The 26,246-nt window shown below is 38.0% G+C and overlaps 1 protein-coding gene across 8 annotated transcripts; it reads right to left on the reverse strand.

Moving 5' to 3' along the window:
• pnpla6 (patatin-like phospholipase domain containing 6) lies at positions 1 to 26,186 on the reverse strand. Of its 8 annotated transcripts, none has more exons than XM_043234708.1 (34): positions 25,865 to 26,152; positions 21,788 to 21,870; positions 19,700 to 19,756; positions 19,277 to 19,364; positions 18,904 to 19,078; positions 18,683 to 18,823; positions 18,368 to 18,527; positions 17,930 to 18,010; positions 17,545 to 17,673; positions 17,368 to 17,448; positions 17,158 to 17,287; positions 16,983 to 17,057; positions 16,721 to 16,839; positions 16,379 to 16,546; positions 16,137 to 16,214; positions 15,844 to 16,049; positions 15,548 to 15,679; positions 14,755 to 14,878; positions 14,488 to 14,677; positions 14,232 to 14,381; positions 14,089 to 14,152; positions 13,840 to 14,008; positions 12,907 to 13,089; positions 12,700 to 12,818; positions 11,924 to 12,080; positions 11,695 to 11,811; positions 11,415 to 11,484; positions 8,881 to 8,997; positions 3,463 to 3,611; positions 3,196 to 3,348; positions 2,952 to 3,068; positions 2,678 to 2,765; positions 2,367 to 2,515; positions 1 to 2,024 (listed from the first exon to the last, which is right to left on the reverse strand). In XM_043234708.1, exons 2-34 carry the CDS (start codon positions 21,830 to 21,832, stop codon positions 1,944 to 1,946), a joined length of 4,062 nt encoding a protein of 1,353 aa, XP_043090643.1. In that variant the 5' UTR covers positions 21,833 to 21,870; positions 25,865 to 26,152; the 3' UTR covers positions 1 to 1,943. The 8 variants fall into 8 exon arrangements, with proteins under 8 accessions (XP_043090643.1, XP_043090638.1, XP_043090650.1 ...); XM_043234703.1 differs by lacking the exon at positions 8,881 to 8,997 and adding an exon at positions 5,460 to 5,576 and having other exon boundaries at positions 25,865 to 26,073; XM_043234715.1 differs by lacking the exon at positions 8,881 to 8,997 and adding an exon at positions 5,460 to 5,576 and having other exon boundaries at positions 2,367 to 2,512; positions 25,865 to 26,037.
• Between the last annotated feature and the right edge of the window lie 60 nt (positions 26,187 to 26,246).

Below are 26,246 nucleotides of genomic sequence, written 5' to 3' on the forward strand. Positions count from 1 at the left end.
TGGCATTAAATAGGATTTTATTTTTCATTATTCAGCATTTATTTCTGAGGCTTAAAATGGTCACACACACTCGTGACCCTTCTGTACCTCAGCCACCATTTATATTAGACAGTAAAACACATTCAACATCATTTTTTCGTCATTATCATCAGTGCAAAAATGCTAATCAAGCAAAATAAGAATCCGCTTACTGTTATTCTCTACAATCTCTAACGTGTTTTAAAAAGCTATTAAAAAAGCCAGTGGTAAAACAAATAAATTAAATAGTAGTTGGCGATCCTTTCGGTTCTCGTAAACGTATAAAACAAACCGTCTCAGCATAAAAGACTGAAACAAAGCAAAAGCATCGAGGGTTGAGGAATTTGTACATCTCGGTGAGGTTTCAGAGGGAAAAAAAAAATACATTGATTATGGACAGCTTTTAGGTTGGTGAATATGGGAAGGATGACATTTGGCTTTGGAGTGCGAGGAAGATGTGCTCCATCACTGGACACGGTATACCTGGCACTCGTTCAGCAGGATCACAATTTAAACTCATCCACATCTTCACGGCATTATATTACAGGTGTTTTTGTTCATCTCTCTCTCTTTTTTGCTTTGTGAATGTGCAATAACAAAATAAGGCATCCACCTCGTCTACCTGAAGCATAAGTAGTTCTGCATTTCTGAAAGGCTGAACACACACACACACACACACACACACACAGATTAACATGAAGCATTAACAACACTCCTCATGAAAGCCTTCTGCATTGCCTTTCTTCATTTTGTCACTCATTTTTCACTCTCTGCCGAACTCACTTTCTCACTCACTACCGCTTTTCACTTCCTCACACTCTTTACCACTCTGGCTCTCTACCGCATCCACTTCCTGACTCTTTATCACACTCACTACCACGCAATCACTCCCTCACTCTACTGCTCTTCCTTCTTTGATCTCTAGCACTCTTTACCACACTCACTCTCTACTATATCCACTTCCTGACTCTATTCCATTCACTTCCTTCCTACAGCTCTCACTTCTTTGCTCCCTATCACAATGATTTCCTTATCTTTCCTACTACTCTTCGAAAAATCTTTTTATCATTCTTGATTTCGTTCTCCTCCAATGTATCCATCCGTCCACATTTACATCACAGCAGTCAATCCATCTGTCTTCTACACTATTTGGGCACCTTTTTTTATTTACTCCCACTGAGAGTAAAAATGATTTCCTATTATAATAATAGAATTTATTCACCTACATAGCTTTCCACTCTGTTGACCCTCATTAAAATACATTTTAGATATCAGGAACGGTGTTAAACAAATCTGCAGTGACTTTTCCTAATAAGTTGGGTCTTTCTAAACCTATACAGTCTTCTCTCAGTTTCAGACCTTCAACAATGCATCTTGGGCATTTTTAGTCTAGATGGCATCTTATGAGAGGAGTTGCCAATGCATGTTCAGGTTGTGGCCGTACACACACACACACACACACACACACACACACACACACACACACACACACACACACACACTCTATCTCCACTGAACTGGTATCCTCAAGAAAACCAAACTTATGGATAGTGGTATACTGACCGCTACTGTAGACAATTTTTCTCATGACTCCCTAAACATCTAAAAAAAAATGTAGAGCCCCATATTTCAGTGGCAAGGGATCTCATGGAGTGGTTCCTCTGCCTCGGCGGGCCTCACAGTCATTAGACCCTGTCTTTGTAGAGTCTTGAGCCAAAATCCCAAAGGCATAACAGAGTCACAGTTTTGGTGACAAGTTGTGGGTAATGTAGTTTTAACAGGGTCTAAATCACAGCATCTTTGGTGGCTTTCCAACAATCTTATTGATTCAGAAGTCTTTTCTTCTGTATTTATCTTCATATTCTTCAGCCCCTGCTTGGGCTGCTTCTCTTTCCAGTGCCCTTCGACCCTGCATTACTCCCTTTTCAGCAGTCTGACACTCCAGAGAAGTCCAAGTTGGGGTCCCTGGTGAGGTTCTTCCTCTGACGGACAGTCTTCTCTTCATCCTACACAAATTATTTAGTTTTAGTGTCAGGTGACTTTAATTTTACTCAACTTTTAGGGCTTTTATTTTGACCTTAGACGTTCCACTAACTATAAATAACTTCGCAACTACATGTCAGTTATTTCTCATTCGTTTGCAACTACATGTCTACTAACTCTCAGAGTAGACTTTTAGGGTAAGTTTAGGGTTGGTCAAATACGATGTTATATTTTTTGTTGCATCAAAGTAAAGAGTTAACAGATATTAATCAGACAGTCTACTAATTCTCTAATAACTGCTTGTTGGCATATAGTTGCACTGTTAGTAGCTTGTCTAAAGTGGACCATCTAAAGTGTACACTTACTGATGGGAAGATGCCATTTGGTCCCCATTCTCCAGGAGACTGGTCCTCTGGATCTTCGGCCTCCTCCTCTTCCTCTTCCTCACCCTCCTCCTCTCTCACGGTGTCCATCCCGTCCTCCTCATACTCCGTCGCATAGTCAGACTCCTCTGCTAGACACAAAAACATCAGTTAAGCACAAGTACGCGATATAATAACAACTCCGCCGGCCATCGATTTAAACACCTTGTCAATTCGGTCATAAATTTAGGTAATGATTGATGCATTGGGGTAATTAGCGAAGAGGTGTTTTTATTTCATTTAGAATAACTGACCATCAGCTCCTAAGTAGCTCTGCACCGGCTCAATCCTGGACACAATTTCAGCTAGATCAGTGAAGTCTGCACTAGGACACGTACACGACTGAAACAAACAGCATCAAAACACAACCAAATGAATAGACAAATTAAAACTCAATGCGCAATTGAATAAATAAAATAAGACTAAATTAGGGTAAAACTGTTTTGAAAGAAAGAATAGATGCTTTTCTTCGAATATTTAGTCAAAAGGGGGATAGAAAAGTGGCTTGTTGTAATGAAATAAACTCACATCCGTCTTCTTGCTGTCGTTGTAGTCCGCCGAGTGATAGTCTTTCAGCATATTTTCAATAATGTCCCCGCGAGCCCACTCAGTAAACACTAGTTTACCATGCTGATAACCCACATCCTTAGAGAAAACAGAAAAACTTGAAATATACCACTTTTGAGAGTTCATTGGAATTGTTTTATGTACACTATAATAAATGTATAATTAGTGCTACACTGCTCTTCATTTCACTGCGTTTTGTTCTCACATAGATTTCATCAAATTTCCCAAAGTCCATGGTCTTGAAGCGGTCGATGGGTGGCCGGATGTACTCGCAGTATGCGCTCTTCTTGACGAGCTCCAGCTGCCGTACGCAAGACACATAGGCCAAACGGGACTGGATTTCGGCCATGTCAGGCACCTGAGAAACACGGGATGTTTTTCTGAACGTTCCGATCCCATTAGAGAAGCTCAAACCGAAAGGGCTGCATTGGCCCCACAAGAAGTGTTCTAATATCCCACAACATTGGCTCACCTTCACTTTCTCCGCCCACGGGTTGATTCGTTTCCATAGCAGCCACCAGCCAGAAAGACAGTCACCGTAGTTACAAAGATCGGTCTCATCCTGGCTGCCCACGTCGATGGCGATGACTGTTTTTGTGCCCATGTTGCGAGCTATGTCCGCTGCAGGGTGTTAGCGTGCCGGTTGAACGCAAACAAGTGCACACGCACACAAAGACAGACATCCACAAGGTAGCAGGAACAATCAAAGTACCGTTAATATTTCAGACTAAATTCTTCTAATTTATAAATGATCACCAATCAACGCTGTTTAACCAAACCCCTCACTTGGAAAGCTGCCGTTTCGTCAGTAATATAAAATCGAATAAACATCAACGTTTAAGTTATGAAGAAATTGTCTGAATCGAGTGCAGTTTTAAAACTTTTCCTGAGAATCGTGGTAAAACAGCCTTGCTGGTGATCAGTAATAACAAAGGACGGAAAAAGACAATTATATTCAGTGATGACAAAGTAGGCTTCAAATTGATGCATTATGACTTAAGAACTATTTTAGACTTTTTTTTCTTGAATTTTAATATTCAATCTGTTTTACTGACAATAACCAGAGCTGGGTAGTAACTGATTACATGCAATCTGGATTATGTAATCAGAAAAATGAACAACTACCTATTAATAAGCAGCAAATTTTATTTGCAGTTTATTGAGGCAAAAGTAGAATTAATGGTTTGTTAATAGTGAGAATTGTACCTTAAAATTAAGTGTTACCCACCTACTATATTTGCTTGAAGTACCCCTGAGATTTATAAATATATTTCATATATATATAAATATTTTAATAATCAAGAATTTAATTTGAATGTTCACAGGTCTCTAACTTGACATGCAGGTTCGAAATATTTCATTTTTTAATAAAAGTTTTATTTTAATTGTTCGCATTTTACAATTATTTTAATTAATCATTAGCTTTTCATTAAACCTGCGGTTCTTTTACGAGCCACAGTTAGGCAAACCTTGATATAATATAAAAGTACTTCATGTTGTTAATTATAACAATATATTTTCTTACAGTTTTACGTTAATATGGTAGAAGATTATCCTATTTAATCAATAATCCACTACTTTACTTTTGATCTGACTTGTTCACATTATGCTGATTTTTTTTTTTAATTTTTGGCATATAAATTGAAATCAGGCTACAATTTGTAAGTAATCTACCCAGCTCTGACAATAACACAGATGTATTTAATGCAAGAAATAATTGTCTTTAGCAGTGCAAACTGCCTAACAAAATAATGAAATGCATTATAATAAATCAAATTATAAGACAGAATGTGATGTCACATGCAAAATCTTGTCTTTTTCCCCTGAATTAAGTACCCATCTGAACTATGTGAAATATATGTATCTGCCCACGGAGGGACATTATGCAATTGCTGTCTGGTGATTTAGTTTAGTTTTTTTTGGTTGATTTAGATTTTTTTTTTTTTTTTTATACCAGTCCATTTAAAATTTGACTACATTAAATCACACTTTTTATATTGTAAAGATACAACATATTTAGAATCACAATTTAAGACCAATCATACACCAGACAACAACAGCAGCTTGCAATGGTTGATATTTAGAACCTGATCAAATGTCATGTTTTTAATAGGCTTGTGAGGACAAGAGGTCAAAAAGCGGGCATCTTTGTCCACGCCACCCAATCCCTGCAGAACTTTATCCATTTGTCTCCGTACGGATCATAAACTGACCTAATAAGACTATAAAATAAAAATGCGCTGGAAATCTCCAAGAAGCCAAATTGACTAACTAATGCATTGCAATTACACACATTCTGAGTTCAAATGGATAAAGCAAAACCACTCATTCTACCCTCAAAACGGTGAAGATAATCACAGTATACTTACTCAGAGCCGTGTAGCTCTTTAAAACCAAAAAAAATAAGTGATTGACCAAACCAGATTGGTGTTTCTGGCCCCAGCGGCCCTCGCTCTGGGCCGTACTTGCCTGGCAGGTTGTTGATGTATCCTCCATCCATGAGCAGGTTTCCATCTTTAGGGTCGCAGAGGGGTGGCAGGTACCCGGAAAGGGTCATGCTCGCCCTGACATAGCGCCACAGGGAGCCTACCACACCGGGAGGGGACAATAACCTCTTAATAACCTCTAAAGTACGTCAACGTAACGCCTCAGCAGCGTTTGGAGGTGACCCTGAAGTCACAGGTTTGGTTAGTAGCGCACAGACCAGCAGGGAGATACAGTAACTCTCACCCCAAGGACGGTGTGCGGTGGTTTAGTTGGGCCTACCTCATTCAGTGAACCCGACCTTGACAGAGGTCGAGTAAACACCCATGAGGTCAGGCTGACTTATCTTCCGACCCTGTCTCACTGGATTCCCCCCCCCCAGTCGAAAAAGTTCAAATGATCACGCATGCTTTTTATGTTATGATACAAACAGTGCTAATATTCTTACCGTTGATTCACTTAGACACATCATTATTAATCAGCAATGACGTGAGAGGAGACAGAGTTGAAAAACAGTCAGTGAACATGTATTGGGCACCGTCAGCCTGTCCTGGCCTGCAGTACTCCACTCGAGCATCAGGTGTCAGGAGAGGCGTGACAGTGGCATGGGTTGGAAGGAGAGAGAAAAACCAAGAGAGGCAGGTGCAATCAGCATGTGGCACTCTTAAAGGGACAGTTCACCCCAAAATAAACATTCTGTCATAATGGAGTGCTGCATGGTGCATTACTGTATAGGCTGAAACCTCAAAATCAGACGGCATTTTAGCATTTTCCATCGTCCTGAAGTCGGTTTCGGTTAAATGCCTGAAATAAGAATTCTAGTTAACGCAAGCTGAAGATTTTACGTTTTTGTTCTACAACATAAAATGCATTAGTAATACCATCTTGTCTGTTGGGGAAAGTTACTATTAAAAATAATGCGAAACCAGTTAAAGTAAATAATTACTTTACTTGTTTCTTTTGAATTACTTTTGTCTCCTGAGCTGGGCAAAAGTTGTATTTTTGACAATTGTAGAGCTCTTTCACACCGAAAGTGCACAAGCACAAGCCTCAGGTTGAAAGAAACACCTCTGAACTGATTTCTCTCAACACGGGGACAGAAGAGCTGTCAGTGAATGAATCTGAAAACAAAGTAACTGGCGTTTCTAAATTTAAAAGTAATGCATTACTTTACTAAATTTATTTGATTACTTAACACGTTACTTAGCACATCTTGTGGTTTTCAAAAGCTTTTACTTTTGGAAGGATTGCTAAAATATGGCTAAATGGGATTATAAAAGTTATGTGGAACATGAAACACCATCACAGCGCATGGGAAAACGTATCTATTATAGTGCTGTAAAATTAATGTATCCGAAATAAAAGTTTAGGTGTACTGTGTTTATTGTAAATACACACACACATACAGTATATATATATATATATATATATATATATATATATATATATATATATATATATATATATATATATATATATATTAAAATTACATTCATATATTTATATTTTATTATATATTATATAAATATATTTAATATATAAACAACATATTTTCTTAAATATACATGCATGTGTTTGTATTTACATTTATTTAAATGTTACTTATTTTACATAATAAACACAGTACACAGACATATATTATGTAAACAAAAACTTATTTTGGATACGGTTAATGATTTTACAGCACCAATCTATTCACTTGTTTAATTAGGAAGCTTAATGACGGTAACTTTGGAGTTATACGACTGCGATGTAGTTCATTTATACTTCTGCCAATTGTATTTATACACAGAAATTATTTTTAAAAGCTATACACAGTGTTTATGTTTTGACCGATCCAGGCATGACACTAATTTGTGGGTTCACCTAAAAAAAAAAAAAAATCACCACTGCAGCACTCCGTTTACTTAGCCTCGTGTTTATTGAAGTGGATAATAACAAATGTTTAATTTTGGGGTGAGTAACTGATTTAAAGCAAAAACGGTGCCATAAAGAGATCTGTCCGTGAGCCTGTTCAAAAGCTTGTGACATTCTTAATGAGTTATCCTATGTTGCTGACCATGCTGTAGGATCCAGAACGACACCTTGCAGTGACCTTCATCTTTATCTTTATAAATATTGCATACATGTAGAGCAATGGCTTATAATAGATAAACATGCAACAGCATGCGTACAGAGTGTATAGTGTGCTTGTGACAGCCAAGCTCAAGGTGGATGGGAAGAGCGCATGTGATGTCAACACGACAGAAGAGCGTGGAAAAAATACACTGGCAAGAAAAACACAAATATGGACAAGCATCAGCAGCCATCATTTACTTTATCGATACCGCAAGTCACGAATCAACAAAAGCATTGGTTTGCTAGAGCAGCTGACACTAAGACTGCTAAACAATATTCACCAACCATACCGACACAAAAGCCTTACTGCATCTTAGTGAACGACAACCACAGCAGAAATCATTCTAAACATATCAATGCCTTCTTTTCCCAAAGCCTAATGTTGATTATTCAAATGATGTTGAATTCAAATGAATCGATTATTATATTGATGTTGAAGTTCAAATGGTAAATGAAACATCATATAACAAAGCTAAAAGTTACTGCCATAGCTATTAGATATAGTTCCACGGTGATAACGCACATAATGTAATATGCATATATTGGTAACTAAAGATCGGCTAAATTCTATACTAATAATATACTAGCATCGGGTGATTTGAAATCAATGGACTGGACTCGTCTTTACAAAAGAGACAACCGGGGAATAATGGGTGTGAATGTAAAATGAATGTAAAATGTGCACCAAGTGGTCTTTAGAATCAATGGCTGAATCTGAAGAACATGACCGAGTCCCACTTCACCCTAAAAAGGAAATTATTTTGCTAAAAGAAGATGCAATAAGAAATGCAGCATTTTCTACTTCCATTAAGCCTCTCATGGCACCACTTATGGCAATTAAGCACTAAAAAAAAATTATATGCATAAAACACTATATGTATCCGGGCACATCACGGTAATGAGAATATGGGCAGTAATAGTGATTGACCACACAATAAAAAAAGTATTTTATTTATGCAAAATCTAATTTCCTTTTTTATTCTGGGATGAAATGAAACCTGGGCATGTCTCTCATCAGATTCAGCTGAATCTAATGTATATCTTGGTTTTGAAAGCACAGTCTCTCTCCTCTATTCTTTCTCTCATTGAATACTATCCTGAGTTCCTTCCAAGCCATGGGTTCCCAATGTAAGCAGGGGGTTAATTCATTTTAAACAGGACAAGAGACAATAAAAAGCAAAGGGTAACTGAGTGGTTGGTTGTCGCAGGGATACTGGTGTAGCAGGTTTTTATAAACCTCCTTTAGGGCTTCTAGAAGGCTTTGGTGAAAAGGGGGCAGAATCCTGACCTGGGACATTGTTAACATAGCAACCATCCACGAGGAGGTGGCCGTCCTTGGGGTCGCAGAGAGGAGGCAGATAAGGGGTATAGGAGGCACTGGCTCTAACATAGCGCCAAACACAGCCTGGCAAAATGAAGATGGAGAGTAAATCAAAACTGGACAGGACGTGGAGAGAAACAGAGGAGGGTGGGACAGTAAACAACAGGAAACAGATGAGTGAGAATGAAAGGGGGATCCAAAACTGTAGCTCTCCGTAGTTTTGTGGACATCATGCCGAGATCTGGCTACGCCAATCAGACCACGTAATATAAAGAAGAAAAAACAAAACTTGATTGTACTTTCTCTCATTTCTAAGCGTTAAACACCATCAACACTTCTAACAGCGTGTTAATGTTGAATATATGAATCTTAACTGCATTTATTAGAGATGACAGTCTACGCCATGCCAAAATGGACAAATAAATTAGATTAGGAAAGGAGGCAGGAGGGGTGGACGGGCCAAAGAGGGTGAGATTGAGAGATCTGCAGGCTGTTAAGTGTTATAGCACAAAATAATGACAAGAGCATGTTCACCACAGCATCTTCTCTGACAAAACTACGACAGTGTGATTTGTGTTTCTTCTAGGGAAAAAAAAAAAAGTTTAAAATTAATAGCTATGAAGTTTTCAAGCTTTAAACTAATTATAAATATATAAATAATATATATTATACAAGGCCACATGAAAGGCATTTATAATGTTGAAACAAAACAATCTGTTAAAATGCTTTAAAAGTATCTTAACTAACAAAAAAAGAACCAAATATATATATATATATATATATATATATATATATATATATATATATATATATACACACACAATAATAAATTGTAGTTATATTTTAAAATACTAAAATACTTTTTTGATGAAATGAATGCTGGCTGCTGAACCTTAAAAAAAAAGAAACTGACAACAAACTTGAAAATGAGTAACTTTAAAATGTATTTACAGTTGCTTGAGGAAAAACTAAATGCAGACTATGTGCACTATCCATTGACAAATAAATAGAACTTACAGCTCTCAAGCTTCTCTTATTCAGGATTGAGATTTCCGCCTGCTAATAATCAGTATGGCAACACACTTGCCATATATTTTAACTGCTATTGAATAGAAATCCGTGGAATGACTTTGAACTTGTTACACTCATGTTGTGAAACTGTTTAAATGCCCTGCTGTTTAAATCCCATATACTGGTTAGGTATGTTTTAAAGCTGGGGGGCTAGTTTGAGCTGGGCTAAGCTGGTCCTCTGCTGGTCGGACCAGCAAATGACCAGCTTAACCAACCAGAATCCCAGCTTTAAAACATACCTAACCACCATATGCCGTTTTCAACAGGGTGTAAGAAGACATTAAAATACATTAGCACAACCTGACCAACATCCACAGCTAAGTTAAGGCACAATGCAAGTTGCAGTCTTTGGACCTGTTATGTCTTATTTGTGCAGCCAATGTGAGAATAAGCAATGTTGCAACAGCAGAATGAAGAGGAAACAGCATTAAGAGGGTTGGGGAAGCAAATGGATGATGCATTCTGGATCCTACAGACACCACTAAGGAGGGTTTTACCTTCTACCACAACTAATAGTGTATATACTTGACATGATGGGCATTTAAAGTATAATAGAAAGAACTAGGTGAGATAAAGATTTATGAAAAGGGCGACACTGAATGAGAGCTTAGCTTTTTCTATGACACAAAAGCAGGTTAGGACAGAGGGTAGAACAGAAGGAGGACATAAACTTTGACAAAAAGGGGAGAGAAACATAGTGGGAAAGAAAACAGAGACAAGCTTTGTCCTTGCAGTTAGTGAGACATGCAAATTCAATTCCATTCACCACCTGGGCAAACACAGGTGAACATGTGACCATTACAAGGCCCCCAAATCCAGCATTTTTCAGTGGTTTAAACGTGGTCATTAATTAGTTTAGTTACTGTAAATTAACTTATTTTAATTAGATATACTGTAATATGTATACGCTCAACTGAATTTGGGGACCAAACCTAGAATTCAGAGATGTAAGATATGCCACTGGTCGATCCCAAAATGTATTCATGCATTTGAGAAACAAGGAAATAATCACTTCAGTAACATCTCGACTTTCTGCGAGTTAACAGGCAGTAATAAAATGGGCATTCTCTAGATCTCTCTCAGAAGCCATCAGTTATTTCAGACTTTTCAGCAAATTGCACAACCTACATGCAACATTAGCTTCTCTTTCTTGATCATTACAAATTAAGAATGTATATAAATAACCAAAACACCAAACAGCTAGAACAACCCAAATATCTATCACTTAAGAACCAAAGTTCATTTTTAATAGCTTTCAAACCAACTATCATTGCTTTAAACTTTATTTTTATTGACAGTGGCTTTTATCAAAATTATTTATTTTGTTATTAAATTATTCATAAAATATGTATATTCCACAAGCCAAATGTCCCTAGCATGAAACCTTGAGGAACCTCATATTAAGAGGACAAAGCTGAATCATCACTCACCATCTTTATGAACACGCATAGCAGAAGCCGTGATGTCTGTGGTCACGTTAAAGTAAGGCAGCCACAAGTCCTACAAATACCATCAAGAAAAGCATGATGTGTTGTCATACATATCATAATCATCCTTCCTAATTGCATTAGCTATTATGAAGATTAAAACAGTTAAATGTATTAATAATAGAGGTCGATTAAAACACAAACAAAATGCATCTTTTAGGAGCACTTAGGTTAGATTTTTTTTAATAAATGCACCTTAAAAAGAGTTTTAATGGCATCTTACCTCGATCTGTTTGTCCTCAAAGACTTTGGAGATGCTGGTGTTGAAGGCAGAGCCAGAAAACATGGACGTGATTGGATAAGTTAGATCCAGAACGGTTTTGAATACGGAGTTCATTGCCTGGAGGCAAAAAAAAATTACATTTGAGTGATTAATAACTAAACATCTCCTATCTTACCTGAATGTTCAAAGCAAGGTAAAGATGGCCAGTTAATAGATAGATTCACATTACCTTGGACCACTCTCTCGCCCTCTGCTTGACCCTAACAGCACTTCTCTCCTCGGCATACAGAGCACCAATGAATGAGCCAATGGAAGTTCCTCCAACTATGTCGATGGGAATTCCTGCATCCTCCATGGCTTTGATTACACCAACATGAGAGCAGCCCCTACAAGATAAACATCATGTTGACCATTTACAAAGACCAGGATTATTATTTTTAACTAGAACTTAAAAACAAAATATAAATTTTAAATTTAAAACAAAACATTATTATTACATAAAAACTTTAAAACTGTTGTATGAAATGTTGCCTTAGAAACTAACTGCAGCATGTTTAAAAAAAACACTACATTTTTTCACAGACAAGGCCTAGTCTAGTCCTGAATATATATATATATATATATATATATATATATATATATATATATATATATATATATATATATAATTTTATGTTATTGTTTAACAAAAGGCACTTTAATAGTTCACCCAAAAATGAAAAATTCTGTCACATGAATTTCTTTGTTAAAACAAAGAAAATTTAGAATCAGGCTGTTTTGTCATCGTTAACTTCCATAGTATGAAAAAATACTATGGAAGTTAATGGTGACACAAAACAGCCTGGTTACAAATTTTCTTAGCAACAAATATCTTACTTTGTGTTTGGCAAAGAAATTCATACAGATTTTGAACAATTCTACAGTAAGTAAATGATGATATTAATAATAATAATAATAATAATAATAAGGCCATGTCTGGTACTACGACCACTTGAAATCACTGACCTGGCTCCGCCTCCGCCCAGCACGAGGGCTATGCTGTTTCCTGTGAGTACTCTGGCCAGCCGTGAGAAATCACTGTGTCTGTCTGCAGTCTTTTCGAAAACCTTTTCATATACCTCTCGCTGTTTAAAGGCAACAACCACATCCTTATCAAACACGAGGATCATTAACAATCGTTGTTCTTTAAATGAACTGAAAGCAACATGTTACCAATTTGGAGGGGCTTCTTCGTGAGAAAACTCTACGAGGGCACTTTAGGTGAAGGTGTCCAGAGCACCAGCTTCGCATGTTCAGCCATTCAACGGTTCTTGACGGACCCGGCCCGTCCTCACGGTGCAGCAGAACTAACTGCTTTAGGGCCCGTACCGCTGTGTTCTCCAACATCTGCTCCAACTGAGGAGGTAAGAACATGGGAGAATTAAAACAGAACTCTTTGCTATTAAGTTTGAATCTGAATTATGACTTGACCAGCTCCAGTTATTTGAACAGCTAGGGATGTGAATCTTTAATTCATTCAAGATTGAGAAGAAGAAGTTGATTACACGATAACTATAAAATCTACTACTTTAAATTCTGGAGCTCTTTAAATTTTGGAGAACTTTATCATTGCACTTGGTGCATCTACTTAAGATGCTTATCACACCAAGCAACATGAAATATATAACAAAGTGTACAATGTGCTGAATTTTTTTTTAGAACCAAGTATTCAACACAGTATTCCATTCCATTTTTTTGAAGATTTTATTCATTTCCAGTTTTCAGTTTTTCTGTGATTCTGTGAAATGATTCACCCTTAAGTACTTCAAAACCTGTATGAATTTTGACTTTCATACTAAAAAAAAATACCATGGAAAACAGCCTAGTTACAAACTTAAGTCTACGACAAATATTTTTTCATAATATATATTCGACAGAACAAAGAAATTCATACAGATTTGGAAGTACGAGGGTGAGTAAATGATGACAGATTTCTCATTTTTGTGAGAACTATTCCTTTAAGGTGAAAGTAACATTTTTTGAATCTTTCCCTGTGGGTTTTCAGCTTTCAGCATTTTGGATACCAGCTTTGATCTTCAACCACTACTCCACCTCGCACATTTTACAAGAGTGCGAACAGACACAACACTAGACTGAAACAAATACCTCTCCGAGTGCAGGTTCCTGGTCTCCAAGCCCCACAATGAGGATACAGTCAGCTTGTCGGATACAGCGTTGAGTCCATGGGGTCATACCGCTGTCCGTCTGATACAGCACTATACGATTAATGTCCTCCTGCTGAGCCAACCAACCTGATAGCCTGTACTCATGAATACTAGAGAAAGACAGGCGTTGTTTTAAAAATAAATTTAATACCTATGTAATGTTGTGCTGATCTCATATATATAGTCCTACCTGTCCAAAGCAGAAGCTCCAAGTCTCTCCCTGATAATGTCACTGGTTAGCAGCAGGGTTGGTCCTGATTGAAGAATGAAAGTACGTTTTAGATTATGTGTCTAGATCGTGGGCTTTAAATATCAATCGCTGCTTAAACTTACCTATGGCGCTGAGGGCATGGCTGAGCTCCAAATTGAAGGCATTGATTGGCACATCATCACAAACGGGAAGCACGGCCACGGTGGAGAGATTGCTAGCTGGGTTAGTGACGTCTGGACTCGACGCCACGTTCGGCACACCCAGAACAGAACCTAGAGAAAGGATTCATTTCTTTACACTTTCTTTCTTTAAACCCATTGAAAATGCTCAGCTTCTTATTCTTAGTTCCTATTCTTAGGACTTTAGCACTGGACGTACTTGAGAAAGGTCCACGGGGCTGCTGGAGGTTCCCCAGAATCTTCTGCCCCAGCAGATGGATCAAGCGTGTCACCACCTGTGGGTATCTTCTCTTAATGTTGTTGAGCGTTCCTTCTGGAAGCTTCACCAGCTCAGTGTCTCTGACTGCATGGACTGTGGTGGCACGAGGCTGCCGAGTCAAAGCCTCCACCTGAGAGAAGGAGACATAGTTTAGTGATCCTAAATACAGTTTAGATTAGTTTAGACTCTCCAGAGCTTTAGACTCACAACTCCAATGAGATCTCCTCTGCCATACTCCCCAACCAGCTCCTTCTTCCCGTTGGCTTTTCGGATGACAGAACGCAGTCGTCCATTGAGCACAATGTAGGTACAGTCCGACTGATCATCTTGCCTATGGACCACAACAAATTGAATACATTTTTTTTTCTTGCATATTGACTGAACATGAACTGTTTGTTTTCAAAATATTTTCTGAAGGAAGTTAATGCATTTGTTCAAAAGGGACAAGAATGATTTTCACATGACACTGAAGTTTGGAGTAATGATACTAAAAATTCAGCTTTGTAATTGTTTAAATATATTTCAATAGAAAACAGTATATAAAAAAATGTGTAAATGTAATAATTTTACTATATTACTGTTTTTTTTATTATATGAATGCAGTGTTGGTGAGCATAGATAATATATTTTTAACATTTTACCGCAAAACCAAACATTTGAAAACTAGCATATATAAAACATACTAAAAAGTATATATATTTCTTAAAATGTATTATCTAAATGAATTATTCAAACATCATTCTCATATTTTCAAAGTTATATATGAACTATTACCAGTCAATGTTTTCAGCTAAAGCTTACATAATATTATATTGTACAACTTCTATAACACTACTGTTGTAAAATTCGGGTTCGTTTGATTTCTGTTGGTTTTTACAAGAAGACTCCTTTTGCTCACCAAAGCTGCATTTATTTGATTTTTGTTTTCAGCTAAAGAAAATGTTACAACGAACGGAATAATACAAAAATGGAAAAAAAGCAGTTTTGAGAGTTATGGTACCTGTACAGGGCCCGTCCAGCTTCTACAGCCATCCAGTCAATGGCGAAATCCATCTGCCGTACAAACGGGGACATGCGGATAGCCACGGTGTGAGCTGCACTGAGGACTACACTTGGCTGCTCACGCATGATCCTACAGGGGGCAGCACAATCACAGACAATATGACTCTGCCATCTACTGATCTAGATTTGTTCCGTTTTTCTGTGAGATTTGCAATAGGCAGAGTGCCATCCAAAAGACTTAATAGCTTGAGAGCCTTCGTGAAATAAGCTACGTGACTATATAGAAATACTCACTCGTAGAAGTCAGATTTGGAGATTTTGAGGTAGGTACAATCACGCTCAGCTTTGACGGTGAAGATGAGCGGCTCTCCTGTGAGTACAGCCAGTTGTCCAACCATCTCACCCGGCTGGGTCACAAACAAACACACCGCTTCCTGCTTGTCGATCATCTTCTGATAGACATGGAGACATCCGGACAGAACAAAATGCAGACTCACATCCTATAGAAAAGAAGAGGAAGGAAAGGTATTACAAAGATGCCAATATTTGTATATTGTATATTCTTAAATCCAGGAGATCTAAGGCACCTGGTCTCCCTGTCTGGCTAACACGGATCCAGCTTTAGCGTGATGAAACGTCACCCTTCCATTCAGCAGAGCAGGGTCCTGATGATGAAAAAGGGCGTATGAGGAAAGGGCATCACCCGAAACCAGCAAAAGAGAGACAGGTGTGACCATCAGAAATCAGAAGTGCTGCGTTTTACTATGAAATGCGAACCACGACTATGAGCTTTGACACTGATTTGTAGCATACAAACACAAAAAGATACCTCGATCTTCATGAGTTTGAGAATCTCTTTCTGGGCCTCCTCGAACAGTGTAGCGTTGGGTCGTCCTTGAAATGGACTAAAAATGTTATCCATTCCAGGCTCCTCCTCAGGATACAAATACACACTTGAAGGAACCTCATCCACGGTCACCTTCCTCTCCCGCTGCTCCTGTGACACAGAAAACAAGCATGATGCCTTTAGACTTAAAGGCTGAGCGATTCAGTAAATTTGGTTTGGGTCATATTTCAGTGTAAAAAAATATTTGTAATCAAATTCTTACTCTTAATTATTGTTCTCATTAGACTAGAATTACAGTAATACAAAATAATAGTAAAAACTCACTCTAGTGAAAGCAGGTGGAGCTTTCCTCAGCAGATTGTCTTCTCCATCCTCAGCAGATACAGAGATACGGCCTCTCTCATAAGCCATATCGAAATCTGAACGCAGACTCTTCTGAATTCCTGTACAACATAAGTTCAGCAATTACATCACAGCATGACACCAACATAAGCAAGATACATCACTTCTATAGGCCTTGTGACCCTCTCTGTGAAATCCAGGCTAAAGTCTCAAAATCTAATTATGAGGAAGTGTATGCACCTACCTGCGATGTCTACAGGCATGGATATGGTCCTACTGAGGGTCGGTGTTGTGCCACCATCCTTCCCGTGATCCCCACCTGCAGACACTCACTGTTAAATCTAAACGCCTAACATCTCTTAACATAAACAACTTGGGGCATATAGTAAATAAGCAAATATAATGCTATTGTGCCTCACCAGTAGCACTTTGGACGGCAGCTTCACGATGTTTATCAGGAACCGTGAGACTGCCAAAGCGTTTGCTGTGTCGTACCGGACTGGAGCGTGTCGGATGAGGAGAGACAGGAGAGGGACGAGCCTGCATGTCCTAAGAGAAGATCGACAGAAAGGAAATAGCAATTTTTTTGGATATAATAAAACAGTTTAACCTCAAAAAAGGTCACTCACATGGCTGAAGAGCTCGTTGGTGAGCCCCAGATAGTTGTGCAGGGCTAGAACAGTCACTCTCTGAAGACGGACCATGATGATCTGCAGACAGGACACAGCAAAAAACATATTCTCGATCATGTGCGGTGTCCTTACAGACAACAACGCAATCTTCCGAGCAATTTTAAAACTCCAGACCTGAACCACTCGCACAAGGCTCTCTGGGTATTTCTCAAAGATGGACAGAAAAGCCTCAACAGGCAGCCTGAGGACAGTGGACACTTCTGCCGCTCTCGCCGAGACGGTTTTATAAGGTCTCTGGTGACCCTGAAATACACAAACGTTCAAACCTGTAAATTATGCATAATATCACAAAAAGTACTACTCTGCCTTCTTATGGGGCAAATAAAATGGAAGAAAGAGTGAAAGAAACAGAAACAGGAAAGAGAACAAAATACAAGAACGAGTACAGGATAAGGAATGAGAACAAAGAAAGAGGAAAAAGGCAACGAGAGGCTTATAAAAGGTTGTGTAACATTTTCTAAAGTAATTGTGTTTCCTGTGAATTATGGGTGTGACTCACTGTGATGACATCAAGGATGCTTAGCAGACTGTGAACACTGTCCCCAGGGTAAACCTCTTTGACCACTCCATCCTTTCCATCCTTACGAGAGAGAGAGAGAGAGGGGAGTTAAACAGAGTTAAACTTAAGCAGCTTCAAATAAAATAAATATGAAAAAATAACTGGCAGTCGTCAAGGAAGGATTTCTAATTTTAATTTATTATTAAAACTAAAATAAAAAGGGTAGTTCACCCAAAAATTCTGTCATTAATTTATCAAAAATATCTTAATTTGTGTTCTGAAGGTGAACGAAGGCCTAACAGGTTTGGACCGACATGAGGGTGAATTTATGAGTATTTGAATTTTTTGGGGTGAACTAACCCTTTTAAACGGAAAACTAATTTGAAATATTAATAAAATCTATCATCTAAAATAAAACTGGACGAGTGATTCACGAACCTGTCCAGTAAGACACAACTCCAGCTTGCCGTCCTGTACCACATATATGCTGCTGTCAGGCTGCCCGGGTCTGAAGACATATTCGCCCTGCTGGAACTGAAGAAACACCATGTGCTTGCACAGCTCCAGAAACAACGGCTTCTCGAAGTGACCCAGCACACTGCAGGAGACACACCGGACCAAAAGCATGCATTATATATATATATATATATATATATATATATATATATATATATCATGTTTAACATTCCATAATGCATGGGAGTGGTCAAGTTCTTCTTGATGTGAATCAGTCCGGAAACAATGGGAGCGTACCGCACGTTCTTGAGCATGTAGAGCACCTCGGACGGCAGGTGAGAATTGGCCACGTCGAACTCTGTGAGATCTGCCTCCAGCACTGACGGAGGAGGCTCCTTCATCTGCAGAGTGGGCACTTCCTTCTTAAAGCGCAGGATCCTGAGAAGCAGACATGCTGTTATACCTGATCGTCTGAGCTAATGGAAAAACCACCAAATAATGGCATTACAGAAACATACTTTTTGGCGATGTTCAGCATCTTCTGTTTCTTTTTGAGGCGGGGCCTGGAGGAGGAAGTGGAGCCCACTAACGAAGAGGTGGACTGAGACACCTTCCTCATAATCTTCCTCCCATAAAACAAGACCTTGTCTCTTTTACGAAAACGGTACTTCGGGGCTTCCTGAGCCTCAAGTTCTAAAAGAAAAAAAGAAGCAAATATAAAATGTATAAAATGCAAAAATTTGAATAATAAATGAAAGGGCACACAATACATCTATATGGTCGCTTAATGTCTAGCACTTTTTAGTCTAAATTTAGATTAGTCGTTATTTCCAAAAGAAAATGGTAATATAAGAAACGTTTATTTGACAAAAGCGTTTCTTGAAAACTAACTGCGGAGCTGCATCCTGCGCAGGACAAAAAATATGAGGACAGCGATGAGGACGATGGCGACTCCAGCGCCGATTAAAATTCCCACCACCTGGACGGAAACAAGAGATACATGAGTCACGAAAACGAGGTTGGGCGACATTCAAACAATTTTAATTTTAATTGATGGCAATATTTATTTGTAAAATACTTATTTGATACTGTTAAGGACATTCATAATGCTACAAAAGATTTTTATTTTAGGTAAATTGTGTTCTATTTTTAGTATTTCTTTTAGTACAATTGTTTTACTTTTAGTATATTTTTTCACAGCATCGGCGTATGCACAATTGTCTAAATGTCAGTATTTATTTGTAATTCATTCAATTAAAAATGAAATATTTGCACAGTTCTAGAAAGGCTATGCTTCAATGAGTGTTTACTGACCATGCTGGTCTGTAGTTGATCCTCCACTAAACTCTTGATGTTTCCGAATCTGTCCAGCTACAAAACACACAGGATGTTAATATAGCCAGCTTTATATTAGAACACAACGCTGGTGTTAAAAATAAGAACGCAATACCATAGATCCGGCACATGAACTAAGAGAAAATGAAAAAGTGAAAGACAGAAATAGGCAAAAGATAAACACATTTGTTACTGGCGCACATTTTATTGCGTCCCATAATTATGTAAACCTTTCCTCTCTCCATTGTGCCTTCATTCCTTCAAGCAGTCCCACTCTGTCACTCTCCTACTCACTCATTCCTTCTCTTTCTCAGCTCATTTATTTTCAATAAAGCATTGTTAAGAAGCCCCGTTTCTAATGTTTCTTAAGTGAACAGCAGAACTGTTTCTACGCTGTTTAGCTCAGTGTGCTAAATGGAGAATCAATTCTAAATGAAATAATAATGAATCTTACACGGACATGATAAACGCACTGGAAGCAATCATTTACCTAAGAGGGATGTCTTGTTTCTTTTGGTGGTGAACTATCCCTTAAAAAAACACTCCACTTGACGAGTTACATCATGTTCTAAGCCCGACAGAAAAATGAAAAGTCAATATGACTGGGAACTATATTTACAGCAAAACATCTCAACATTTTTAAAACAACAAAATGACATAAGATAAAATAGTCTTGTTTAACTCTATTAAAACGTTGATATTTATTTATAAGACTTGATACCTTGCATATTTTTTCTTCTCAGGTAAACCTTGATTTAAGGATTATTTAGTTATATGTAGTATATTATTTGCATTGTTATGATTAAGATATGCATCGATCACAACATTCTTAAAAACGAAGAAGTACTTGAAAACAGAAGTAGAAACCACACGTGTAGATACCAACACATCCAACTAACTTTATCACGATATCGTTTTATCACTTACATCTGGGTTACAGAGATAAAGTAAAGTGATCTCAGCATGGCAGAGACCAGCAGTATGTTTTCTATGCCACTGATATTAATGCACTTAATGACCTCAAGTGGATACACATTATTCCATATTTTCCAAAAATGACTATTAATTCCATGACGTTTTAACCAAACGTTTTAGTGCAATCAGTCATTTTAGTGCTATCAGACCTTAAAATAAACTGTTTATGGACTGAAAAAAAGAATGGAGAGTATTAAATTGAGTTGTGTCGCAAGCAAATACGCCCTTGCGATATCTAATCTTTGGACCGAGATATGAATTTGTGCAACTCCGTTCTGCATGATTACTCCAAGGCATCTTTTTAACCAAGAACTCTTGATTTATGACAGAGCAAAAAACTGTTCTGTTCAGCGTTACAGATCACACCAACAAACCTTTCCAAACAAGTCACACGATCAGATTAGCTGCAGACAATCTGCCCGGCTACAAACACAGCTGTCAATGACCTACACAAAGAAGATCTGAAAGGTTGTAAAACAAAAGTGAACAGCTGCCGATATTGACGAATGAACAGATTGGTGGAAGCAGGGGCGGGGTTTCTGTAGGAACGTAAATGAGATGCAAGGTGCATGATGGGAAAGCAATACAGAGTGATTCAGCAAAGAGTCAAAACTTGAGGGATTTCCGACTATACTTCTCTATAGGTTAATGTCTTTTTAAAGGCTCACTTCACCCCAAACTTTCTATACCGTCATTAATTGCTCACCCTCATGGGTTTAGAACAACATGAGGGTGAGCCATTAATGACAGATGTTTCATTTTGGGGTGAACTGACCCTTCACCTCAGGACAGAGAAACATTTTACACATCTAAAGAGTTTAACAACACACAGCCTTTCATAAAGTGTTCATGCACTTAGTAGACAACAAAACAGATTTACAGCAAACTCATCAAAGCAGGCCGCTCGCTACTTGTGTGTTGAACTGTGTGAACATGTAAATGAGAACATTAACCCAGGTTTTATATGCAAAGTGTAGAAATTCACTCACGTTGAAACATGTGAATGTCTAGACTGAGAGAGTTGGGGGTTTTTTGTGTGTGTGTTGTGTGTGTGTGTGTGTGGTGGTAAAGCATTAGGGTGGTGCTCCTCACCTGGGGAGGTTCTGCAGACTCTGGGCCCGATGTGCTCTGTCCCATTCTACCTCAACACACAGCTGGGCCATCAACGACAGGCGCTGCAACACACCGCAAGACAACAGGCTTCATGCAACATGCACAGATCAAAAGCACACACATAAAAACAAATTGCTATGAACATATTTAGTTTGTGTCCATGCACATTACCGGAATCAGCTACATTTTTTATAAAATAAAAAAAAAATGGTACTGATTATCAAACAGACGGGGCCATACGATTTACATGATGCAGAAAACGTAAATGGAATCCAGGCGTAAAAACGGAACTTACTGCGTAACATAATTTTGGATAGATTAATCAAAAGTAGCACAATTAAATCAAAATGTGTTATGAACTAGTGTCTGTGAATATTACGTTGAAAAAATACTATTTGCAAATGAATCCTGCATGTTTCTGCGTGTCTCTGTGCGAATGTTTTGTTTACTAATCTTGACTTTCGCAGTGATTTTAACTTCTGCCTGAGCAATATATAAACTGAGAGACAGTTCATGAGCATCTGACAATTTATTTTGAGAAAAAAAAAAATCATATCATATGCAAACAGAACCTTAAACATCTTTACAGTAACCAGTCAAAATAAAAGTTTGGTTTAACTTGAAGAAACTGTGACAGAAATACATTACTAGATAGTACTACTGCTGCTAATAAAGTTTCTATTAGAACATTATTTTTTAAAGGAATAGGTCTATTTACCAGAATAATTATGTACCAGAATTTATTTGGTAGAATTATGTATATACACAACACACTATTTCTGAAAAAAAAAAAAAAAAAAAAAAAGAATAATAGTGGATTAAAATTAAATGAAAGCATACAAATGAATATGAAAAAGAAAATAATAAATAATAACACTTTTCATTGGGTCTCAAAAATGTCATTTAAAAAATTGCTGTTATATATATATATATATATATATATATATATATATATATATATATATATATATATGTGTGTGTGTGTGTGTGTGTGTGTTTCATTTCAATTAATTAGCCATGCTTTTGACTAATAAAATATATATAACTAATGCTAATTAGTTTTAGTTTAAATTAAGCAGATGAGATTTTAGTAAAAAAAAAAGCAGATAACTCCACATTGCAAAAAACAAAAAAACCCCACTTGTTAATATTTGTAATCTTCCCAGATGACAATGTAGATGCCTGATAAAGGTTGTTGTGATCAATGTCAATGACTGTATGGATGTAATTACACACAATAACACGGGGCTTTTCCCTCACCACTGTGACACGCCGCTTTTGCAATCTTCTGTGAAAACGTTTTAGCTTTTATTTTCCTTTTTCACGCCCCAAAGAAATCACAGTTTCATCAAGTTTATCCATCCGCAATCACTTTTAGTCAGCTTTGACAAAAACCCGTCTCAGCTAGTGGGTCTTTTCAAAGCGAAAATAGCCCTGTCACCTGACCCTTCTGTTCAAAAACAACAAAAAGTGAACTAGAGAAGCCTTGAAAGTGAAAAGAAAGCATCTTTTAGGATCCACATCGCGCTATACGTGGAGAATAACGCACGGCAATCACCTTATTTTATTTTTTAAATGGTTAATTGGTTTTTGCAAATGAACTCTTCAAATATTATTATAGCATTCGGTACCTTATACTAATGTGTGCCATACAAACACACACAAACAAGTACATCCGGTTTATAAAAATGCAATGATTCACTGCATCTGGCAGCAAACAGAGAATATGCAAACGCTGTTTTCATAAAAGTAATGTTAATGTAAACAGCGCTCGAAAAATTCAGTCAAACGTCACAATCAAGCAGAGAAATTTTCCAATCGCAACCCTTACCCAAACTGACACCATCATCCCTGACAGACGCTCAAAAACACACACACACGACCGTACAGTGTGAGCGACTTTTATAACTTCATTGTTCCTTTCACATCCACGTTCGCAGGCAGACACCGAAGTGTACACCGAAGCACACGCGTGCCGATTTTGCTGACCTCTGCAGCAAACAACACAAGCCCTTCACGTTCAGCGCACGCACGTTTACAGTGTGAGAGCCCAACCTCCGGCAAACACACACGAGCCCATCAAAGCCATTCGCCGATGACGTCACACCATCCAGAGGCCAACAACTCAAATCATTGGGGGTGGAGAGAGAGAGAGAGAGAGGATTAGATTACCGAGATGATCACAGATTCATCCGCATCTGATTCTCAAATGCGCTGGTATCGGCTGGAGATATAAGCCAACTGTGAGAGATTTACTGTTTATACAGATGATGAAAGAGATGCAGAGTGATTGTATCGCGTTCAGATTGATTATAGGCGCAGATAGCATTAAAAAGTCACGTCATTCAATAACGCGCTATAGGATAACGAGAGGGGGAATGGAAACCACAGAAAGAAAAGCTGAAACGCCAGTATTCGTTACTCACTAATGGGCACCTTCTAATAGCCATTGTCCTCGGTTAACAATGCTCTCACTATGCACCCTTAAGCATGAGAGAAGAAGAAAAGGCGGCCACATACACGCTTACAGACACGGTTTTGTTTTAAAACCCCAACTGACAGATACAACACTCCACGATTCAATAAGAACCATCAAAGCTGCGCGATATTAGACATGTTCAGGGGTCAGATAAAACGCATCCTTCATTACTTGAGCGGGAACAAACTTCAGGGATCTACTGATGAACACACAATTCAAAACAGTACCATTATACTCTACAGCAGTCACAGTGAGATCAACTAATACTTTTACTATTCACTTTACCATTTGAAGACAACTGGACGCATTGTTTATAATGCAGCATTACATCTTCTAGCCTTTGCCACTGGTCATAAATATTCTTCATAATAATAATTCTATGCACACAGATTTTGCTGAGACAACATAAACTTAAGCACGGCTTTGATGGGGTAAACTGCTAGCACTTACAAAATAGTGCCTGAATAGTGCTCTTTAAAATGTTCACTTTTTTTTGTTTCAATAAATAGTCGGTGAAAGGAGGCGCTTAAAGGGACAGTCCACCCAAAAAATTAAAACATGGCGTTTTTTGGCAACCTAAAGTGCTCAGCTGAAACTGTAAGAACAAAAAATGATTTTCCAGTTTAAGCCAAGATAGTTTGGAGGGACAAAACCATTTTACTTTACTGTAAAAAATAATTTCCGTGCATTACTAATTTTATTATAAGCCAAAACCTGGGAAATACTTAAAATAGTTTTAAACATTTTTTAGCCATAAAAAATAATCATTTTGACTGATACACCACAAATGATATAGTATCCTTTTAAGTGGGACTCGTGTTTTTGTTGTTACTTGACTTATTCAGTTTAGTAATTAAGTAAACATTAAATAAGCCTATTATGGCTAAATTGTGACAATTTGTATGATCTGAAATAACAGATGCAGTCAAGATTAAGCTCTTTAGACTGGGATGAAGGCAAACCACCATTTTAACATTGTTGTTGTTGTTTTTTAACTAGCTAACACACGCTACATTTTCTAATAGTAAATAAACAGCTAATGAAATTAGCACCTCTGCACAGTAACGTGACACTAAATTGTATCCCATTCATTAAAAGTCCCGGCATACAGATTCTTGCCGTAGGCCACATGCTGCTACATCATGATACATATATACCTGAGAACCTGTCAAACATCATTTATGCTAATCACCACGTGACACGAAACGCAAACCATATCCTCAGATGATGGAATAATGAAACAGCATCACATGGATGCGTCTCACCAGCTGATCACAGGTTCAGACATGTCTCAGCAAACAAACCTCGATGACAGCTACGCGAGCGATCACCAATAAACCGATCGCAGATGTGTGTGTTATCGAAAGCCGTGACTCAGCCGCGAGGTCTTGATGTTTTTCGTCCGCATTCAGTGCTGTAAAGTGATCCGGTGATGCTGCGCGGTGACCTCGGCGGATCAGCACCGCGACCTCCACCGGGAAAACTCTCACGGTAAACTAACACTACATATACACCCTCTCTCTCGCGTAAACCGGAGAACCAGCGAATTGTGCGTGATGTTTGGAATACAACCATACCTAGAAGCGACTGTCCGTCCTGATCTGTCAAACAACGGTCAAACCGGAAACATCCGTTCAGAGCTCTGCGTAAATCCCGCCCAGTCAGTGCAGCGACCAATCAGGGATGACAAGCAGACCAATCAGAATTCAGGATCATGACTTTCGCTGATTCCCTCCCCCAACGTTATTTACCAAACGTTCTTTAGTTTGTTTTTTTGGTTTTTTAGCTTACTGACTTAAATGAACGATATAATATTTGTATAAACACCTGAAAAGAAAATGTAAGAAGTGATTAACGTTCTTTATCAGACCATTTGCAGCTTTTTAGACTGCCCTATGTGGCTATGTCTATTAATGAAGATGATATGATTAACTAATATACGGCTATAACTCAAGGTTG

This window comes from Puntigrus tetrazona, chromosome 1 (assembly GCF_018831695.1).
Source record: "Puntigrus tetrazona isolate hp1 chromosome 1, ASM1883169v1, whole genome shotgun sequence".
In the NCBI taxonomy this organism is placed as follows: Eukaryota; Metazoa; Chordata; class Actinopteri; order Cypriniformes; family Cyprinidae; genus Puntigrus; species Puntigrus tetrazona.

Bases quoted from the DNA above. Each gene is read 5' to 3' on its own strand.
- pnpla6 (XM_043234708.1), bottom strand. From the start codon at position 21,832: ATGGGACAGAGCACATCGGGCCCAGAGTCTGCAGAACCTCCCCAG. The intron at 19,757-21,787 runs GTGAGGAGCACC...TGTGTTTTGTAG, and splicing joins AGTCTGCAGAACCTCCCCAG to CTGGACAGATTCGGAAACAT. The intron at 18,824-18,903 runs GTATGTTTCTGT...TCTGCTTCTCAG, and splicing joins ATGCTGAACATCGCCAAAAA to GATCCTGCGCTTTAAGAAGG.